The sequence below is a fragment of the Hippoglossus hippoglossus genome, chromosome 12, assembly GCF_009819705.1.
Source record: "Hippoglossus hippoglossus isolate fHipHip1 chromosome 12, fHipHip1.pri, whole genome shotgun sequence".
Lineage (NCBI taxonomy): Eukaryota > Metazoa > Chordata > Actinopteri > Pleuronectiformes > Pleuronectidae > Hippoglossus > Hippoglossus hippoglossus.
The window spans coordinates 2,023,236-2,040,990 of record NC_047162.1 but is presented as its reverse complement, the minus strand read 5'-3'; the positions used below and the strand labels follow the sequence as shown (position 1 = coordinate 2,040,990).

The 17,755-nt window shown below is 40.5% G+C and overlaps 1 protein-coding gene and 1 long non-coding RNA gene across 2 annotated transcripts; both read right to left on the bottom strand.

The window, feature by feature from the left end:
- Positions 1-339: 339 nt before the first annotated feature.
- LOC117771903 (G protein-coupled receptor kinase 5-like) lies at positions 340-12,120 on the bottom strand. The gene is made up of 16 exons (XM_034602792.1): positions 11,997-12,120; positions 10,807-10,896; positions 10,592-10,704; positions 9,677-9,754; positions 9,394-9,491; positions 9,212-9,304; positions 8,838-8,901; positions 7,889-8,029; positions 5,029-5,219; positions 4,900-4,937; positions 4,220-4,309; positions 2,264-2,472; positions 1,999-2,136; positions 891-1,028; positions 673-804; positions 340-585 (listed from the first exon to the last, which is right to left on the bottom strand). Exons 1-16 carry the CDS (start codon positions 12,046-12,048, stop codon positions 496-498), a joined length of 1,755 nt encoding a protein of 584 aa, XP_034458683.1. The 5' UTR covers positions 12,049-12,120; the 3' UTR covers positions 340-495.
- A 3,237-nt stretch (positions 12,121-15,357) lies between these two features.
- Positions 15,358-16,197, bottom strand: LOC117771974. Its single transcript, XR_004615684.1, has 3 exons — positions 16,086-16,197; positions 15,853-15,896; positions 15,358-15,470 (listed from the first exon to the last, which is right to left on the bottom strand). It is a non-coding gene; the product is annotated as an uncharacterized LOC117771974 (long non-coding RNA).
- Between the last annotated feature and the right edge of the window lie 1,558 nt (positions 16,198-17,755).

Here is a 17,755-nt window from a genome sequence, read left to right as displayed (position 1 = left end):
GGGAACTATCAGCGAAATGATTTTAGAACATTTCTCCCCCAACCAGTTGACAATGGAAAATACTAGTTATTTAACCTGATGGTTAATATTTGATTCTTGTACATTGCTGGTTAACTGTTGAATATAAGATGCTGCAGCCTGTCACTAGGTGGGGCTGCAGCTCTGATGGGCATCAGCCCAACTAATGCACCATTGTAAACCGCCAAGGTGGAAAGTGGGACAGATGACCTGTGGTAAAACCAGCATGGGTTATCAGTGTTTTGATATAGAAACTGGGAATAATTTTGAATGTAGACGGTTATATGCCAGGATAAATGGGAAATAACCGTCTACATACATAATGTAGCTCTAAAAAAGGGTGGGGTGGGGGGAGGGGCGATGTTATGCTTGGATTTAAAGGGAAGAAGAGGACTACTCCCATGGTCCTTGGCTGCTACAGTGATGGATGCTGGTTGTTGTCAATGTCTTTTCCAGTAGTTTCTGCTGTGACAGTCCTCAGAGGGCGGTGCTGAGAAGTCCGGACTTCATGTAGGTTTCCTCGGGCACCAAGCTCTGTTTGCTTTCGTCCGACGAGTCCGAAGCAGGCTGTTGGAGGAGAGAGGGAGAGAAATGTTCCACTTTCACAAACAGCTGTATACACACAGTTGGATAAGCAGTGAGCTGACTTCTTACGTGTCTGCGGAAGATTCGCTTCAGCAGGCTGCGTTTGGGGCTGTCAGGGGCCTGGGACCAGTCCAGGTCTAGGCTTCGGGTTCCAACTGCGCCGAAAACATTCAGCTCCTTAAAACATCCTGTCTCCATTATCTACAGGGACAACAGATACATCTTAACTCTGCTTTTAAAAAAAAAAAAAAGATTGATAATATGATGTGTGTGGGAAATGAACACACCTCATTTTGCCAGGTTATAGGATTGCTGCCTGTGTTGAACTTGGCGTAGAAGTCATCGTCCGTTCGGTCCAGAGAGACTCCCTTCACTGTAGAAAACTCTTCAATGTCCTGCACATCACTGCAGTACACCTGTCTGGGCTGGAGGAGTGACAAACAATCACTGTTATAAACCTTTTATTCACTGCAACCTACACCCACATTTATTCAAGCTCATCTAAACCTACTCTACAAATTCAGAGCCATAATCACTGGTTGTTTTGCATAGATTTGAATCCATGTTGAACTTCGACTACGATTATTATGGATCAAAATGCCCAATATACATTTTGAGTTAGGACCACCTCAAACAGTTAAAAGATACAGTGGACACCACTGTACAAGAAAAATATATACATAGGTTTTTTTGTTCTTTAAGCCTTTTTTGAGCGGTGAAAAGGTTAGGAACAGAGTAGGGGAGACACACATTGTATATGGTCCGACTGACAGGAAGTCGAACTGGGGTCCTCCTCCTCCTCAAGGGGTGTGCACCCTCATCATTCAGCTATTACGTCGCCCCATATATTTTGTGATTTAAACTACAGTTCATACATTTATTCTGGTCTTTGATGCCAGAATTAGAGAACTAGTAAGACAAAGTGAATTATGTTGGTGGATCTAAACCAGCAAAAGTATTTATGTCTTTATGAGGGACTAGGCATTTATAATAATTACTTAATTAGGTATTAACTCACAATTAAATAAGATTCAGGGTTTAGATGGAATTCCTATGGAAATTCCAAAACCCTGTCTATAGTTTCTGTGTTATTATTATAATTATTATTACTATTACTAAGCATCACAATTTAAGAAACTTCTGAGGCAATTATTAGACAATGATGAACCAGTAAGACAAAATGTTATTCATTCCCCTAAAAGAGTGGCTTGTTAGAAAGTTGTACCAAATCCAATTGTGTTTTATCACAATAAAAAGTGCATTTGAATAGAAATACTACTTATAATTTGCACTGTGTTGTTGTGTTATTGTTGCATAATGTATCTGAATGCTTCTCCTGTCACTGCCCATGTGAATATGACTTGTGTCTAAACCAATCAGGGTTGGGGTACTTACATCAGGTTTAAACGGAGGCTCGACGAGTCCCGCCTCCAGCATCCTGAAGTTGATTTTTTGGAAGAAAGGATGTGACTGGACTGCTCTCCCCTTTGACCCCTGGCAGCCCAACCTCTGCCTTGGGTCCTTGGTCAGCAGCTACAGCACAAGAGGGAAGGATACCTGGTTAGTGTTATAGCTTAAAGAAAGTTGTATTTGCACTTGATTGAGTTTTGAGCTGTGAAAGCTGTCAGTTGAGCAGCTCTGATGATTTCTGAGCACCCACCAAGGAGCAGAATTCTTTCGCCTCCCTGCCGAACTTGACACTATATTCCTCCTGCTGCGTCTGAATGCGTCGCTCCATCTCTGAGGTACCTGGATTCTCTCCTCGGGATTTGAACGGCGGCTGCCCTGAGGTCATTTCGTAAATCAGACAGCCGAGGCCCCACCAGTCTGCACTCATCCCATAATGATCGTGGCCGATCACCTCAGGAGCTGAAATCGTTATTCAGATTAATAAACTGTCTGCTCTGCTGCAGCCAGCGTGGCAGTTGCACACTTGTACTTGCAGGAGGTGTATTTTCAGTCTATATAGTCTGCAGGTTTCCATCACCGGGCCTTGTTCACCATTAGACCTTCAAAATAAGTCTCAGTCACTAAATCTGTTCATATTTAGTTTAGCTTTAGTCCGGACTGTTATTTGTTATTTGTTAATATGTTACTACTACAACTGCAGGAAAAAGGATTTGAATGCTAAAGTTGAAACTGGAAAGAAAAGACAACTTAATTCCAAAGAAAACTAAGTCTTCAGAAGAAACAGACTGTGATTCAAACTGTTCAGCTTTCTGTTTGCACCGCCCCCAAACTGAGTCAAACTGCTGCTCTGAACGCACAACACGAGCTGCACGTCCTTCTTCATTTTGATACTGTAAAACCTTTCAGAAAATAACCAGCAGTAAAACAAGGTTAAATAAGATGGAAGCTCTATTTATCTAGTCATTCCTTTTCTCGCAGCTCTACCCAAATCTGCCCAAAACCTATAGTTTTGCAGGAGACTGTTCCAGAGAGGTTTACTAGGGAGTTAAAACATCATGTGGATAACATGCATTTCATTATCTGTTAATTGTTTTGCAGCATACACAGTCATTGCATATTTGTTCATGAAGAGTGCAGAAAACCTTGAAGATAAAATATTTCATCATCAGGTGTAATGACAATGTTTTAGGGTCATTACTATGTTTTGTCACCTTCATCCTATGTGCAACAGTTACAGTAATCGTTAAATAGTTTTATACATATTTGGTTTTAGCAAGGTCAGAGGAAATGAATGCATCACAACCAGGTGGTTTCCCTCCAAATGTATATTAATGTAATACAAATAATTCTACAGACATTTTTTTTTTTTTTTAATTGTAAAAAGAAAATGCTCATTAATTGGGTAAATGATGTGCATTTATTATGTAGAGCTTTTCTAGTTCCACTCAAAGGGCTTTACACTGCAACCCTAACCCTAACCCTGAGTTATACATTGCATCTAGGGCAGCAATGAGAACAGCACAGTCGTCAGGGTCAATTTAGGGTTCAGCATCTTGCCCAAGGACACTTCAGCATGGGGAAAAGAGAAGATTGGGATTAAACCGTCGACCTTCTAGTTAGAGGACAACCCGCCGCCCGCAAGATTTGTGTCTCTATCCCACATTGCTCTTTTGTGAACGTTAGGAGTTGAAGATAAGACGCAGACGGTGCCATTAAACCAAATGCAGTAGAAGAGGACACAACGAGATGAGGTGGTTAAAAGAACACCAGTCAAAACCAACGGTGGAAAAGAAGATGGAAATGTGACAATTCTGTTTGATTTCTTTCTAGTTTCATTAGTCTAATCAGCTTTTTTATGAATTTTTTTGAACATGTCCAATTTCCACCCATTTAATTGATCATTCATCGTTTATCAACTGATACACAGTAGGTTTCCTGAATGCTTTAGACTGACTGCTCAATTATTACAAACATTTCACTGTGATTGCTGGAGATGAAAAATAAATTCTGGAGCTTGGCTTTTATCTCTGGAAGAGTTTGGTTTTTTTGTACACAGTAAAAACATGGCAGTCTAACACAGCTTCTATCCTGGCTCTTGTTCAGTGAAATCAGCCTCTGAGCTCTTTTACTCAGATGGAAACCTCCAGACTCAGGGTCCTCATGGGACTTAGGGTGGACTTCAACAATGTGAGTTTCTTATACGTACCCATGTAGCCCAGCGTGCCCACCCTTCCTCGCACCAGACTCCCCTCGGAGAGCCTCACAGCCAGGCCCAGGTCAGAGATGCGGATGTGTCCTTCATGGAACAAGTACAAAAGAATCCACTGAGCTGGTTTCGTGGTTGAGATTCCTGCTGTTGTGACGCACTTTCCCTTTTCACCCTGTCAATTGCTGCATCCCTCCCCTCCAGCTACACTGTGGTGTGAGGCGGGGGTGTGTGCTGGTTCTTAGCACGAATACAACCTGTGTGTTCAGGGCTCTGACTTTTGAGAATGTGTAAACTCTAAGGCATCTCATAGAAAGGTGGTTTCCACAGTTGCTGAGGTTCTTAAAATAGACACCACACCTGATTCCCTCTGGCTTTCACTTCCCCAACCTTCTTCGGTTTGTACTCTTGTCAAAATACCATCAACTGCTTCCTCCTTGGTAGATGCATCCGGAATCTGATTGGCCAAGTGATTTTCTGGCCAAACTTGAACTATTGTCAATTTCGTAATTGAGTCGGATTATAGTTAAAAATAGCCCCATGAGAAGGTGCTCTGAAACATGTCATCATGTTCCACCTGCACAGCTTGGAATGTGATCTGTTGCAAGGTTATTATTGAGCATTAGTCATTGAGTTACACTCCAGAACAAACAAAGGGTGTTTACTGTGGCTGTACTTACCGTTGTCATCCAGCAGAATGTTTTCTGGTTTCAGATCTCTGTAACACCGGATGAAAACACATTATGACTCAGTCACCGACTGAACACAACATGTGGCATTAAGCAGTGCCAATGTGGAAATACACTGACCTGTATAATATTGACTTCTGATGAAGGTGCATCAAACCACAGCAGACTTCTGCAGCGTAGAAACATACTCTGTCTCTCTCCAGGCCGGGAACTCCGATGTTATAAATGTGATACTTCAAGTCCCCACCGCTCATCATGGTCAGAACCATACAGAGGGCGTGCTTGGTCTCATAAGCATAAGCCAGGTTCACCTTAACAGAGGCCGAGAGAAAGTGCATGGACAAGTACAATTAGGCTTGATAAGGGTCACAGTAAAATATAAATAATATATTTAAATAATAATATGAATTAAAGAACATTATTATATAAACTTTATTTCTACAGCACAATGCTCTTTACAAAATGCATTATTAAAAACACAATTTTTTTTTTTATAAATAGATGTTATCTACATGTTAAAATATATTTTAAAAAATGTGTAAAAATCTGGTATTAAAAGGCTTTCCTATAAAAATATGATAAATGCAATGATTTAAAAACAGGTAAAGTGCTGGCAAGTCAACAAGGAATTCTAGAGAGTCGATGTCCTCGAGGCAGAAGCCTGCTCACTGGAACTACTAGCAAGAGTAGATTACTTTGTGTTCCATCACAGCTCAGAGCTTGGCCCTCGGAATGACATCACACCTGAACAACCCGAGCGGATAGCATTCCAGTTGCACAGGAACAATGTTTACGTTAGCCAGCTCGCCGTTGTTAGCAAAAACAGTTCATTCCGTGGCATTTCAAGCATACTAATAGCAGCCCTGTAATATTACTGGGGGCCAGACTGTTGTGACCTTTAAAAGTTATAAATAAATCTCAAAATCAATCATTAATTTAACTTGCAGTCAAGTTAAGAATTGGAGAGCTATGAGCCCTATGCTTGGTTTTGGTTAAAATGCAAGCAGCAGCGTTCTGCAACAGTTAAAATGTCAAGAAGCTGAGGATCGACTGGTGCATGTATATAAGTCCAGGGGTGAGGAGACAAAGGCAATAGATTATATTCTCTGGTATTGCAATAGCTTTTGTTGTTTGAACCCACCCATTTTTTAATAGGCGAAAACATCGGTACACATGACTGACAGGTCAAACTTGTTGCCAAGGCGTTGTCTTTTAGATTGAATGTTCCAACATCAATTAGCTCTGAGCGTCGACTCTTAGTTTTAACCTTTAGATTCACCTGTGAGCGTCGACTCTTAGTTTTACTCTTGAGATTCACCTGTGAAGCTCCTCTTGAGACCTACATGAAGCTTTACCAAAGTGATGGGAGTGTGGATAAAGAATCCCAGACATTTAACCAATCAGAGCAGCAGGTCACTTCCTGAAGAGGAGACTGATGGGAGAACGCCCGCCAAACAAACAGGAACTGAAGGGGCTGCAGATAAAGCATCACTAATGAAGCATGCAGCACTTTGGTGATGTCAGTAGGACGCAGGCTTGATGCAGGTCTTGAAAGCAACCAAATATTTAATGTTTATATTTTATTTTATGTTATTTAAAGATTATCTTTACCTGATCCCTTACTTTTTCTAGAGTGACACACACAGTAGAGTACATACTGTGACCGAAAAATGTCAGTCAAAGAAAAGTGAAAGAATAACTAAGTCCTGGATCCACCCCTTTGTCTCCATCCGCACCAACATTTAGGTTATTTCTGTATCCCTTGTCCCATCTTTCCACCAAGTTTTGTTGAAATCTGTTTATCTGTAGTTTTTGTGTTATACTGCTGACAAACAAACAAGCCAACGGACAGGGGCGAAAACAGCACCCCCATGGCTCCTAGGTAAAAATGGAGGGTCCACGTTTGTTCTACATGTAAATACCAGGAATTAAAGTCTGTAGTATTATCTTGTATTCATCACTTCTTAAACTCCGTGTTAGCCCCCACCCAGACTGCTAGGAACCTGGGTGTGACACTCGACAGTCAACTCTCCCTTACTGCCAACATTACTGCAACAACCCGTTCCTGTAGATTCATGCTGCACAACATCAGGAGAATACGTCCCCTCCTCAATCAGAAGGCGGCGCAGGTTCTGGTCCAGGCTCTGGTCATCTCACACCTAGACTATTGTAACTCCCTCCTGGCAGGTCTACCTGCTAGTGCCATCCGACCACTGCAGCTCATGCAGAATGCAGCAGCTCGACTGGTTTTTAACCTACCTAAATTCACTCACACTACTACGCTCCTCTGCTCCCTTCACTGGTTACCAGTGGCTGCCCGCCTCCGCTTCAAAACATTAGTACTTGCGTACCGTGCTGTGAATGGATCGGGTCCAGTCTACATCCGGGACATGGTCAAACCTTACACCCCAGCCCGTTCACTCAGCTCTGCATCAGCCAATCGGCTTGTTGCTCCCTCACTGCGAGCTAAACACTCAACAAAATCACGACTGTTTGCTGTCCTGGCTCCTAAATGGTGGAATGAGCTCCCCAATGACATCAGGACGGCAGAAAGTCTATACATCCTCCGCCGCAAACTAAAAACACATCTCTTCCGACTATACCTTGACTAAAAGTTTAAACTAACAATTTAGTAGCACTTAAATGGCACATACTTATAGCCTTTTGTAGTTTGGCTTTCTTGAAGCAAATTGTACTTTCTTGATTCTTGTTGTTCTGGGTTTGTACCCTCATGGTTGAATGCACTTATTGTAAGTCGCTTTGGATAAAAGCGTCGGCTAAATGAAATGTAATGTAATGTAAACACAAATCTCTTAAATTTACTACAGAAACAAAGAAATTGGCCTTGACCTTCCAGTGCTTTAGAATCAGACTCATCCTTCCAAATGTGGGTTTGAAAGCTTAGTGTATATCATATAAAAAACAAGCAGGCAAAAGGGTAAAGGATCCAACAGCCAGAACACAAGTGTTGTAATCTCACCACAAATCGACTGACCAATCCTTGCAGTATCTGTTTCTCATTGAGAGCCATGGCCTCCCCTCGCCGCTTCTTCACATGGGTCTTCTCCAGCTTTTTGCAAGCGTACATCATTCCTGTGGCTCGCACCTGACAAGCCCACACCTGGAGAGAAAACAGAGGCACTAACATTGTGGCAAATTTGTCTTGGGGACCGTTGGCAGAGTCAAATCTGCTGAGAAAATGATGTTGGAAAAGAAAAATGGCAGCTTCCTGAGGTTAGATACTGTCCAGCTTGTAGCGCAGGCTCCTTGTTGAAAGTTTGGGGGAAATTAAAAGATTTTCTCAGACTTGACAGAGTTCCTCCAGAGTCACCAAGTGCACGGACTCAGAAAGTAATGTGGGAGTTTATTGATTTTCTCACATAGAGAGCAGACAGTGCTGCTGCACAGGTCTGTGAACTGTAATGAAAATGACATCCCCTAATAAAAAAAACAGTTTTCTTGGACTCCATGGACAGTCACTGTGTAGATTAACAGGGGTTCTGGTACAGGGTGAAGGGTTGGTGTGTTTGAAGGCGGGCTATCAGGTCAGCTGACTCTGTAACTTCTCAGTTCCTTCTTAAGACAACATTTGATCTCAGAGCCTTTCTTGATTTTACCTCAATTTATATTTTCCGTGAGCTGTCTTTCTGAACCGTTTATAACTGTAGTCTGTTAAATCTGAGGATTCCATGACTGTTTGATTGTGGCCTTCTGATTAACATAAAGTAGAAGTAAAGTTGATCATTTTTCTCATATTTTTTTTTTCAAAAGCAGACATTTCAAATTAGGGACAGATGAAGCATACGCTCTCTTAATTTGTAGATGCCACCAGATTTAAATGAGAGCATGTTTTTTGATTGGGGTGAACAGACCCTGAAATCCATAACAGAGAGTGATGTTGTAGTTAAAGTGACGTGACTGTGACTTACCTCTCCAAACCCGCCTTTCCCCAGAAGTCTGTACTGTCTGAATTTGTGCTTGCTGATGGGCTCCCTTAAAGAAAAAGGACGGTTTGTTTTCATTCACACAAAATCTGAAGAAGATCTGTGAGCTAAATGCGGCACAGAATCAACAGTAATTACAGTGGAGTTCATCAACTGCAAGCGGATGAACCAGCCACATGCACAACCACACACAGTGTGTTCTGTGTCATGCTTCCTCTGGTGGGTGAACACACACACACACACACACACACACACACACACACACACACACACACACACACACACACACACACACACACACACACACACACACACACACACACACACACACACACACACACACACACACACACACTGACCTCTCCAACATCTTCCACTGCAGAAAACGGTCAAAGAACATGCTCCCCTGGTATTGTGTGAAGGCCTCTCCACTCAGGTGTTTGTGTAGGTCTCTGATCCATGAAATAGAGAGTTAAGTCATTATACCCTAAAAATCACAGGCACGTGTACACAACAGCACAGGGAGTGTGTGTGGACTCACTCCCTGCAGTCATGGAAGACGTCCTGACAGGGATCCAGCTGCAGTCTCTGGATGCTTCTCTGTTCATGGCTCAGCACTGTGGGTACACACTGATTCGACTGAAAGCACAAGGAAGACCAAGTTAATAGTATTGATACTCTGGAAGCTGAATGCCAATTTTTAATGATACTTTGTTACGTTAATATCCAGCTAATTGATACTTTGGTAAGTTATTGTGGAGATAAACCATGTTCATAAACATAAATATCTAGTAAAGACATGTGACATCATGCCGTTGTCACACCTGACTCGTGAGGAATCTCTGAATGATGCTGATGCCAAACTCTCTTCTCTCATTGTCCGACTTTGTGTCAAAAATGTCCTAAAAAGTGACAAAGAAGAAAAAGATAAACATTTACGGAAACAGAGTCTGAATACACAGCACAAACGTTTGCACTTATCACATCACACACTTGACTAACATCAGACACTCTGCTTCAAATGTAACGACTTCAGAACTCAACATATCTTTTCATGGAGCTTATCGCAACAAAACACGTCCTTTATGTAACTTTTTCCTGCAGAATATTATCATTTTGATGCTTCATCCAAATGTTGGCCACTTCTTTTTGTAGATGTTTATTTTAATACAGATTCAGAAATTCACAGATGAATGCAAGTCTCAGACCCATGTTCTCTTTTGAATTTAATTTAGAACAGAATTTTCCAATGCAGTATCAAATTAAAACTTTTGTTAGTCACATTGTAAATTGTTACTCTTTTTGTCTTGTGAACCAGTCTCTCCAGGAAAGTCCAGTTTAAGCCTTATGTGACAACCTCCTTTATGCTGGCTGCAAATTATTTGATCAAATGTTTCCTTATACTACTTCCTCCCCGCTCGGTAATCCAGTAATGAAGTGTACTGGTGCGTGGCCACGCTAGAAACAAATTAATCCCTGCGCATATTCTATTACACTGGGCACACTTTCAATTAAAAGGCTTTCTGTTGCCTTACATTTGTTTCACAGCCTTGTCACCATTTCTGGTGAAAAGGATAAAGTGTCGATTTTTTGGTTTGGTGTATTTTGGCTTTTTGTAATTGTAAGTAATTGTGTTCTGAAATGTTCTCATATCATATCTCTATGTTTCTCTGTATTTCCTATAGTACAAATCCTATAAATGCTATTTGCCACGAAAGTCTCCGTAGTTGAAAATGTACCAGAGCATCCAGGAGGGACATGTAGTTCTGCACATCAGGACGACTCCGACAGAAGAGCTGGAAAAGTTTCTTGCCAATAGGCTGCTTCACACATAGACTGTGATAGTCTCGTTCTATATGAAAAAAATAAAACGTGTGGTGTAATCATGCAATAAAACTGATCATGTGATGATAACAGAAGTACAAAACAAACAGAAGTGCATTGGTGCACATACCAATGTTCATGGCCAGGTCCACACACTGACTGATGTGAGGAAAGCGAAGCATGTCTCTCCATTTCCAGCTTCTGCCTTTACTCCTTCCACCTGCAAGCAGACACACAGACAGACACACACACACACACAGACACACACAGACACACACAGACACACACAGACACACAGATACACACAGACAGACACACACACACACACAGACAGACAGACAGACAGACAGACAGACAGACACACAGATATACACAAACACACGCAGACAGACACACACATACACACACAGACAGACAAACACACAGACAGACAGATACACACAGACAGACAAACACACAGACACAGATACACACAGACAGATACACACAGACAGACAAACACACAGACAGACAGATACACACAGACAGACACACACAGGCAGACAGACAGCGGATATGAAAATATGTTGTGATATTGTAAAAAAAAAAACACATGACCTAAGTAATGAAGAATAACTCAGACACACATCTGCAATGTTTCATAAACATGCACACGTACATGCGTGCGCCCGGCCCTTCAGGTTTCAAACAATAGCAGGTTCAACGACAGTGAATGAGCTAATAATAGCTCTGGGAACAGGTAAGCAAAGCCTGTGGGACCGCATTACTCTGCAACTTTCATCTTTAGATGGCCACAAAGATACCACCGGAAGATTACATCTACGTCAAGTCAAAGGTATCGGCACATTTTAACATTTCACTTTAAATGAGGACTGAGATTTTTTCTCCTACAGGGTTTGACTGTGCTGCTTTCGACTTGGCTTTTGTTCAGAAGACCCCACAGGACGTGCAGTGTTCACAGAAGATAAACAGGGACAGAAACTACAAATGTAAAAAAAAAACTAAATGCTGTGGAAAAAAATGACACCAACATTTGCATGGATTCATAACAGAGACCTAGAAGTCAGCAGTTGTGATCAGTTTCATCATCCCTCATCATTCAGCACCTTGTTGGCTCACTGTCCTCAAATCATCCTACCAAAACACAACTGCAAAGGCAGCATTGACCTCTGGGCTCCTGACAAAGATTATGTGATGACACTGAGCAGTTGTCATCCTTTAACATTCTCATCACATGACGTCTGAGCTGAGAAACTGAACGTTCGAATCGCTTCTGATAAATTATTAAGGTTTTTAAAGTTTTCTTAAATGAACTCTTACCTTCCCGGGCTTTAATAAGAGCACTGTTTGCCACCATGCTTTCAATCTCCATGGAGGAGTGTGTGTCTGTTTTGAGTTAAGTTGTCCTCGTCTATTTGTCCCAAGACAGCAGCACAATCCAGTCGCAGTAAATAGCAGCAGCCCTGTGGTTGAGTTGGAGTGATGAGGTGTGTCATTTAGCTGCTACCTGCAGTCCCTGTGACTCACTAACGAATGGAGAAGCAGGTGTCTGCACTGTTTTTGCTCAACAGTGAAAGAAGGACAGGACGCTCCCACGTCATGGAGGCGGGACAAACACTGCAGAACGCTTGTCTTCGGTGTTTCTAAAGGTTCCCAGGAGTGTGGGGATATATTACAGAACCTCCTGAGGGCAAAATGACATTAACTTGAATTTATATTAAACAAGCAGAAAGAAAATAATTAATGAAAAGGTTTACATGATACTGAGAAGGGGGAGATACTTTGGTCGATTTGTCCTGATCATGATTTAGGAAAATGTGTGAGCATTTCTTGCCATTCGCTTATTTGATCAAAAATGTTTGCGGTTGTCCATTTCAAGTCAATTTTATTTGTATAGCCCTGAATCATAACATACATTATCTCAAGGCACAAGGTTGGGATCTTGCAAAGTTATAGAGAAACTCTACAGCTCCCACAAGAGCAAACAGTTTGGCGACTGTGGAGAGAAAAAAAACTCCCTCATGGTCCACTGAGCAGAGAGTTGGCAGTTCAATCTCAGTCTGTGCCTTTACGTGAGCCAAAGTGTCCTTGGGCAAGATACGGATTGTCCCTGGTGGCTGTTCCAGCAGCATGTGAGTGATGAATGACAGAGAAAGTGCTGCACATACAGCAGATGCACTGTATGAATGTGTGTGTGAATGAGTTAATGTCTCTATTCTACTGTAAAGAGTCACAATACTAGGAAGAGCGATATAATTAGAGACCATTTCATTGGTGTCAGCATTATGTCGTCAGGTGGTCTGTGCATTTCAGGTGAATGCAATATGTTCTTGAGGGAATTTCTTTAAATTTGGCACAAACCTTTTGGTCAAAGGTTAAGTTCAGCGTGGCCTCACAGAACATGCTTTTGGCTTTGTGAAGAAGTCGGGGAAGTTTGGGTTAGGTTTGTTAGCTTTGGCGTAAATGTTCAGTTTGACACAAAGATGAACTGAGTAGATTTCAGTGGTTGTAAGATCACAGTCACTCTGCTGTCACAACACGTGGGAGCTAGCTCGGTTTTTCAGTACCTGCTGTGTCAGTGACCTTTTATTGACGACACACAGACACACACAAACCTTGCAGTCATACAGGTCTGCAAAATATGGTAATATGGTATGTTGTGTTATAATTAGCATAATAATTCTTTCTTTCTTGAGTCATGGCCCAAAAAATGATGGTACATTTGTGCACATGTGAGTAAGCTACATAGTGAGCTTTGACCACCAAAATCGAATCAGTATGTGGAGGTGTGGAGGCTGGGAGAGCAGAGGATCAATCAGCACAGGGGAAGGCTGTTAGCTGAGTGATCCTCACGTTTAAAAGGCAGTGACTGAGCTGCCTAAGGGAGAACACTCGCAGACTGGAGAACACTCGGAGACTGGAGAACACTCGGACAGACTCAGAGACAGAGAAACTGAGCTGCAAAGCGCAGGAACTTTATGTTTGACTTTTGAATTTATGTTTTCATTTAATAAAGTATGCTGAAAAGCAACACCCTTGTCTCTGGGTGTGTGTGGGAGATCCCCTTTGGCATGGTCTACTGACACACAGTACATTCCTGTAAGCTTGTGACCTGGTTAAATTTGAAGAAATTCCTTTGACGCACTACTGTGATATCACGTTCATGAAAAGTCTGGCAGTCACACAGATGGACAGAAACATGATGCCTCCAACCTCAGTTGTTGACGTCGCACCCCATACCCGGTCCGTTCGACTTCCGGCATTGATGCAGGTGTTTAAGGTGGATCCCCCCTCGCAACCCAGTCTCATCAGAAAACGTACACCACCTACGTTGGTCCACTTGGAAAAACGTAGTATTCTCACAATTTGGCCTCTCAGATTGTGAGATACCTACGTTTTTGTCTGCCCATTGTTTTGCATTGGCCTGTGCCCACGTCACGTGACTCTCAAGATCCCGTCTGCGAAAACGAAAACATGGCGGACATTCCTTGTATTTTCAGATAAAAATGTCATTTTATAATATAGTTTGGGCATTAAAATACATTCTGACACCATTTCTAGCGAGAAATATGCTCTTTGCTTCCACAATCTTCAGCCAGTTCATGCTTACGATCTATATTTTATTAGTTATCACGAATATTTTTCAGATCTCGCCAGAAAAATCGTAGTAATGTAACGTTTTTATCGTTGCTATGGTGGTTGCTGTGAACGCTGCCATGCCGTAAACCACGTCGTAGCGTGCTGTTTGAATCATCGTCCGTGCGTTGCGTCGTTCAGTGAGCGTGAACGTTATTCACGTTATTTGATATTAATATTTGATGATAGATTACACCTCTAATTCGAAGGATCTAAGAAGTCCCCGCAACTACATTCATACCGAGGCGGGCCCGAGTGCGCATGCGTGAGCGGACCCGTCATCTTGGACGGCTTAGTATAGCGAGTGCACCTTTTTACAGTATATATGCCTATTGTGTATTTGATAAATTTGATATGGACTGATGATGAACATTAAGATTATTTTTCGTATATCATTAATACATTTTTGATCTTTACTTTTTTCTTATAACTTTGTATTTGTATTTCTGCTATGTAAAGAGTTGTTTGTACATACTGTTAATCTTCATGTGCTCTGTAATAGCGATGAATAATAACAAATCTGCTGTCTACTTGAATTTTAATTTTTTTATTTTGTATTACTGTATAGAGATGATAGACATACTGTATAAGGCAATATATCAATTATATAATTTATATATAAAATTCAGCAAACAATTCCAGCAGCAAATGGTTTCAGCAGTTCACACAAGGCGTTGGGGTTTGAAGGGTTTTTAATGTACCATACATACAAAACAAATTTGACTAAATTCCTAAAATATAAATGAACAGTAAGCTAAAGAAACAGCAAGATAGTCTTTTCAATTAAACAAATACAAATAATAGTAATATTACATTATTAATATATACAGTATATACAGTATATATTGTATATACAGTATATATACTGTATATATAGACATGCTCTGTTGTAATACATCTATATATCTATCTATCTATATATATATACATATATATATACATATATATATATATATGTATATATGTATATATATATGTGTATATATATATATATAAGTAATATTAACAAAAACTTCTTGAAAAATAAACACTTAACATTGAACCTTTTATGTCACATTTGTGTGTGTGTATGCGTTTTGTGTATATTCATGTTGTGTGTATGTATGTCAACTCCCGGTGTTCTCCTTTGGCACACACTGCAAGCGCCACGTCTTCCCACTGTAATTAACCAAGAATTTTTTTTACATTAGCATTGAATGAAATTCAAAACTTGACAAGGAAGAAGGGCAACGAGACACAGCGAGCTATAAATGCCATATGCATTTAACATGCACACAGTAAGCTGATTAGTGTAAATGACCTGATTATTGTAAGAGTCAATTGTCAAGACAATAGTTTATACTTGTCTTTTTAAAAATATTTTTCAAATAAATAAATAGCACCACATTAGCAGCAACAATTTACATAAAAGTAAAGAAATGCATAATGTTATATAAGAAAAACTAACGATATATAATACTAATTTCTTAATTGTAATATTGCAGTAAACATTAAGTAATTTTAGGGACAATCAAATCCAATTAAGAGACATTGTACATACCACATGGAACAGGGCTCCCGCTCCACCAGTTCCATTACGTTCCCCTGAAACACATTAAAACATGTTTACCATTAAAAGCAAACCTATGGTCAGATGACTTTACAGTTTGAAGTTGTGGTGATTGTAAATCCAGTTAGTATCTCTGTAGTACAACATTTTTTTGTATATTACAACTACATTTTTTGACCTCAAATTACAACAAATAAAACCTTCAACCTTTTGCTTTTCAGTACCTTCTTCACCGGGTAATACTTCTCTCCTCCAGTGATTGAATGGTTGCTTCTGAAAGAGCAAAACAAGAGTACACTTACTCTCAATCTGACCTCATATATTTTAATATTAGCATTGTTGCACAATTTGATAATCAATTGTCAGTGAACATCCTAATACTCCTACCAGAGCTATGCATTTAGCACATGCATCATGGAGATCATGGGAACCTACTGGAAATGCTAAAAAACTGGGTGTGTCAATCTAGGGCTGCAACAACTAATCGATTAACAGTCGACTTCCACTCCAACAAAAAACAATAGTGTTTGGGGTTCCACAGGGTTCCTTCCTGTGCACTTTTAACTTGACACGATTCCCCTTGGCTTTATCATCAGCAAAAATAACATGATTACGTTGACCAGCAACATTTCATCTCATTATCCGCTGATGACTTCAAACCCATTAACTATTCAGCTGGTTGGAAAGAAATAACCACTAGATGGCAGCAAACCTTATTTGGCTTTAGAACAGGGAAAAAAACAGATCATGCTTATGGGTTTTAAATCATAGACACTAGGGCTGTACAAGATATCTAAAAATTACGGTCATCGCAATATCAACATGGGCGATGTACATATCACAAAAGACTGCTTGGACTGCGATAAATGGTGTTCAATGTGCCATGTATTCACGCTCTGCATGTCAATATATTTGGCCAATTAGATGGAGCCCTGCTGCCCTAGATAATAAATTAAAGATATTCAGTTCATTGTGCGCCGGCTCTGTCAAATTTCGTACTGCCTCCTTAAAAAATTGTTGGTAATCACGCTTGTCCCGGGCCAAATTGATGTCTATAAATGGATGATTATATAAAAGAATTGCACAGCTTCTTTAATATAGTCCCAGAATCTGAGGGAAAGGTAACGGTGCACAAACACAGACTCCGCTGCTCACTTTTTTCACTTTAGTCGCCCTACGACATATGTTTGTGAGTCCAAATCCACTAAAAATGTGTGAAAAGATAAAAAATCTAAAGAGTAAACATGAATGATGAGCTCAGTTTTAGGGATCATATCCATTCACACACTCAGATATATATATATATATATGAATATAATACTCCAATGTATTACCACAATATCACAACTCTAGCAAAACAAATTTCCATTTACATAATGTGATGTAGTGTCATGACAATTGTAGAAACAAAGTTCACAAACATCAGTCATCTTTAGGAAGATTTCAAAGGTTAGTTACTCTGACCTACATGTGTGTATTATTTACTTGTGTAACACCTTAGTAAAAATACGTTATTGTGTTCGTTTTCTAAAAATGTCACCACAACATACCCTGATTCAACATGGCACTGGGAGGCTGCATGTCAGGATTGGTGGAGGGTTGTTTGAGAGGACAAGCGGCCAGTTGGCTGATGGGTGGCTGGTTGGCAGGGATGATGGAGGGTTGGTGAGTGGAGGGATGCTGGTTACTCCAACCTCAATGGAACAAAAACACATTAATATCAGAGTAATGTTTTGTGGTGCATACTAGCATATTCATTATTTTCAATACATATAAATAAAATACATCCATACAACTTAATTTGATCTATGCTTTAAATGTGGTGTTTATGACTTTTGCAGTAGACTGAGCTATATGTTGAGATTTCACATTCAAGTTAGTATACACATACACA

Coding starts and splice junctions, on each gene's coding strand:
- LOC117771903 (XM_034602792.1), bottom strand. CDS start 12,048: ATGGAGATTGAAAGCATGGTGGCAAACAGTGCTCTTATTAAAGCCCGG. Junction 9,492..9,676: donor AGAGATTCCTCACGAGTCAG/GTGTGACAACGG, acceptor TTGTGCTTTCAG/TCGAATCAGTGTGTACCCAC. Junction 8,902..9,211: donor CAGTGGAAGATGTTGGAGAG/GTCAGTGTGTGT, acceptor TTTTTCTTTAAG/GGAGCCCATCAGCAAGCACA.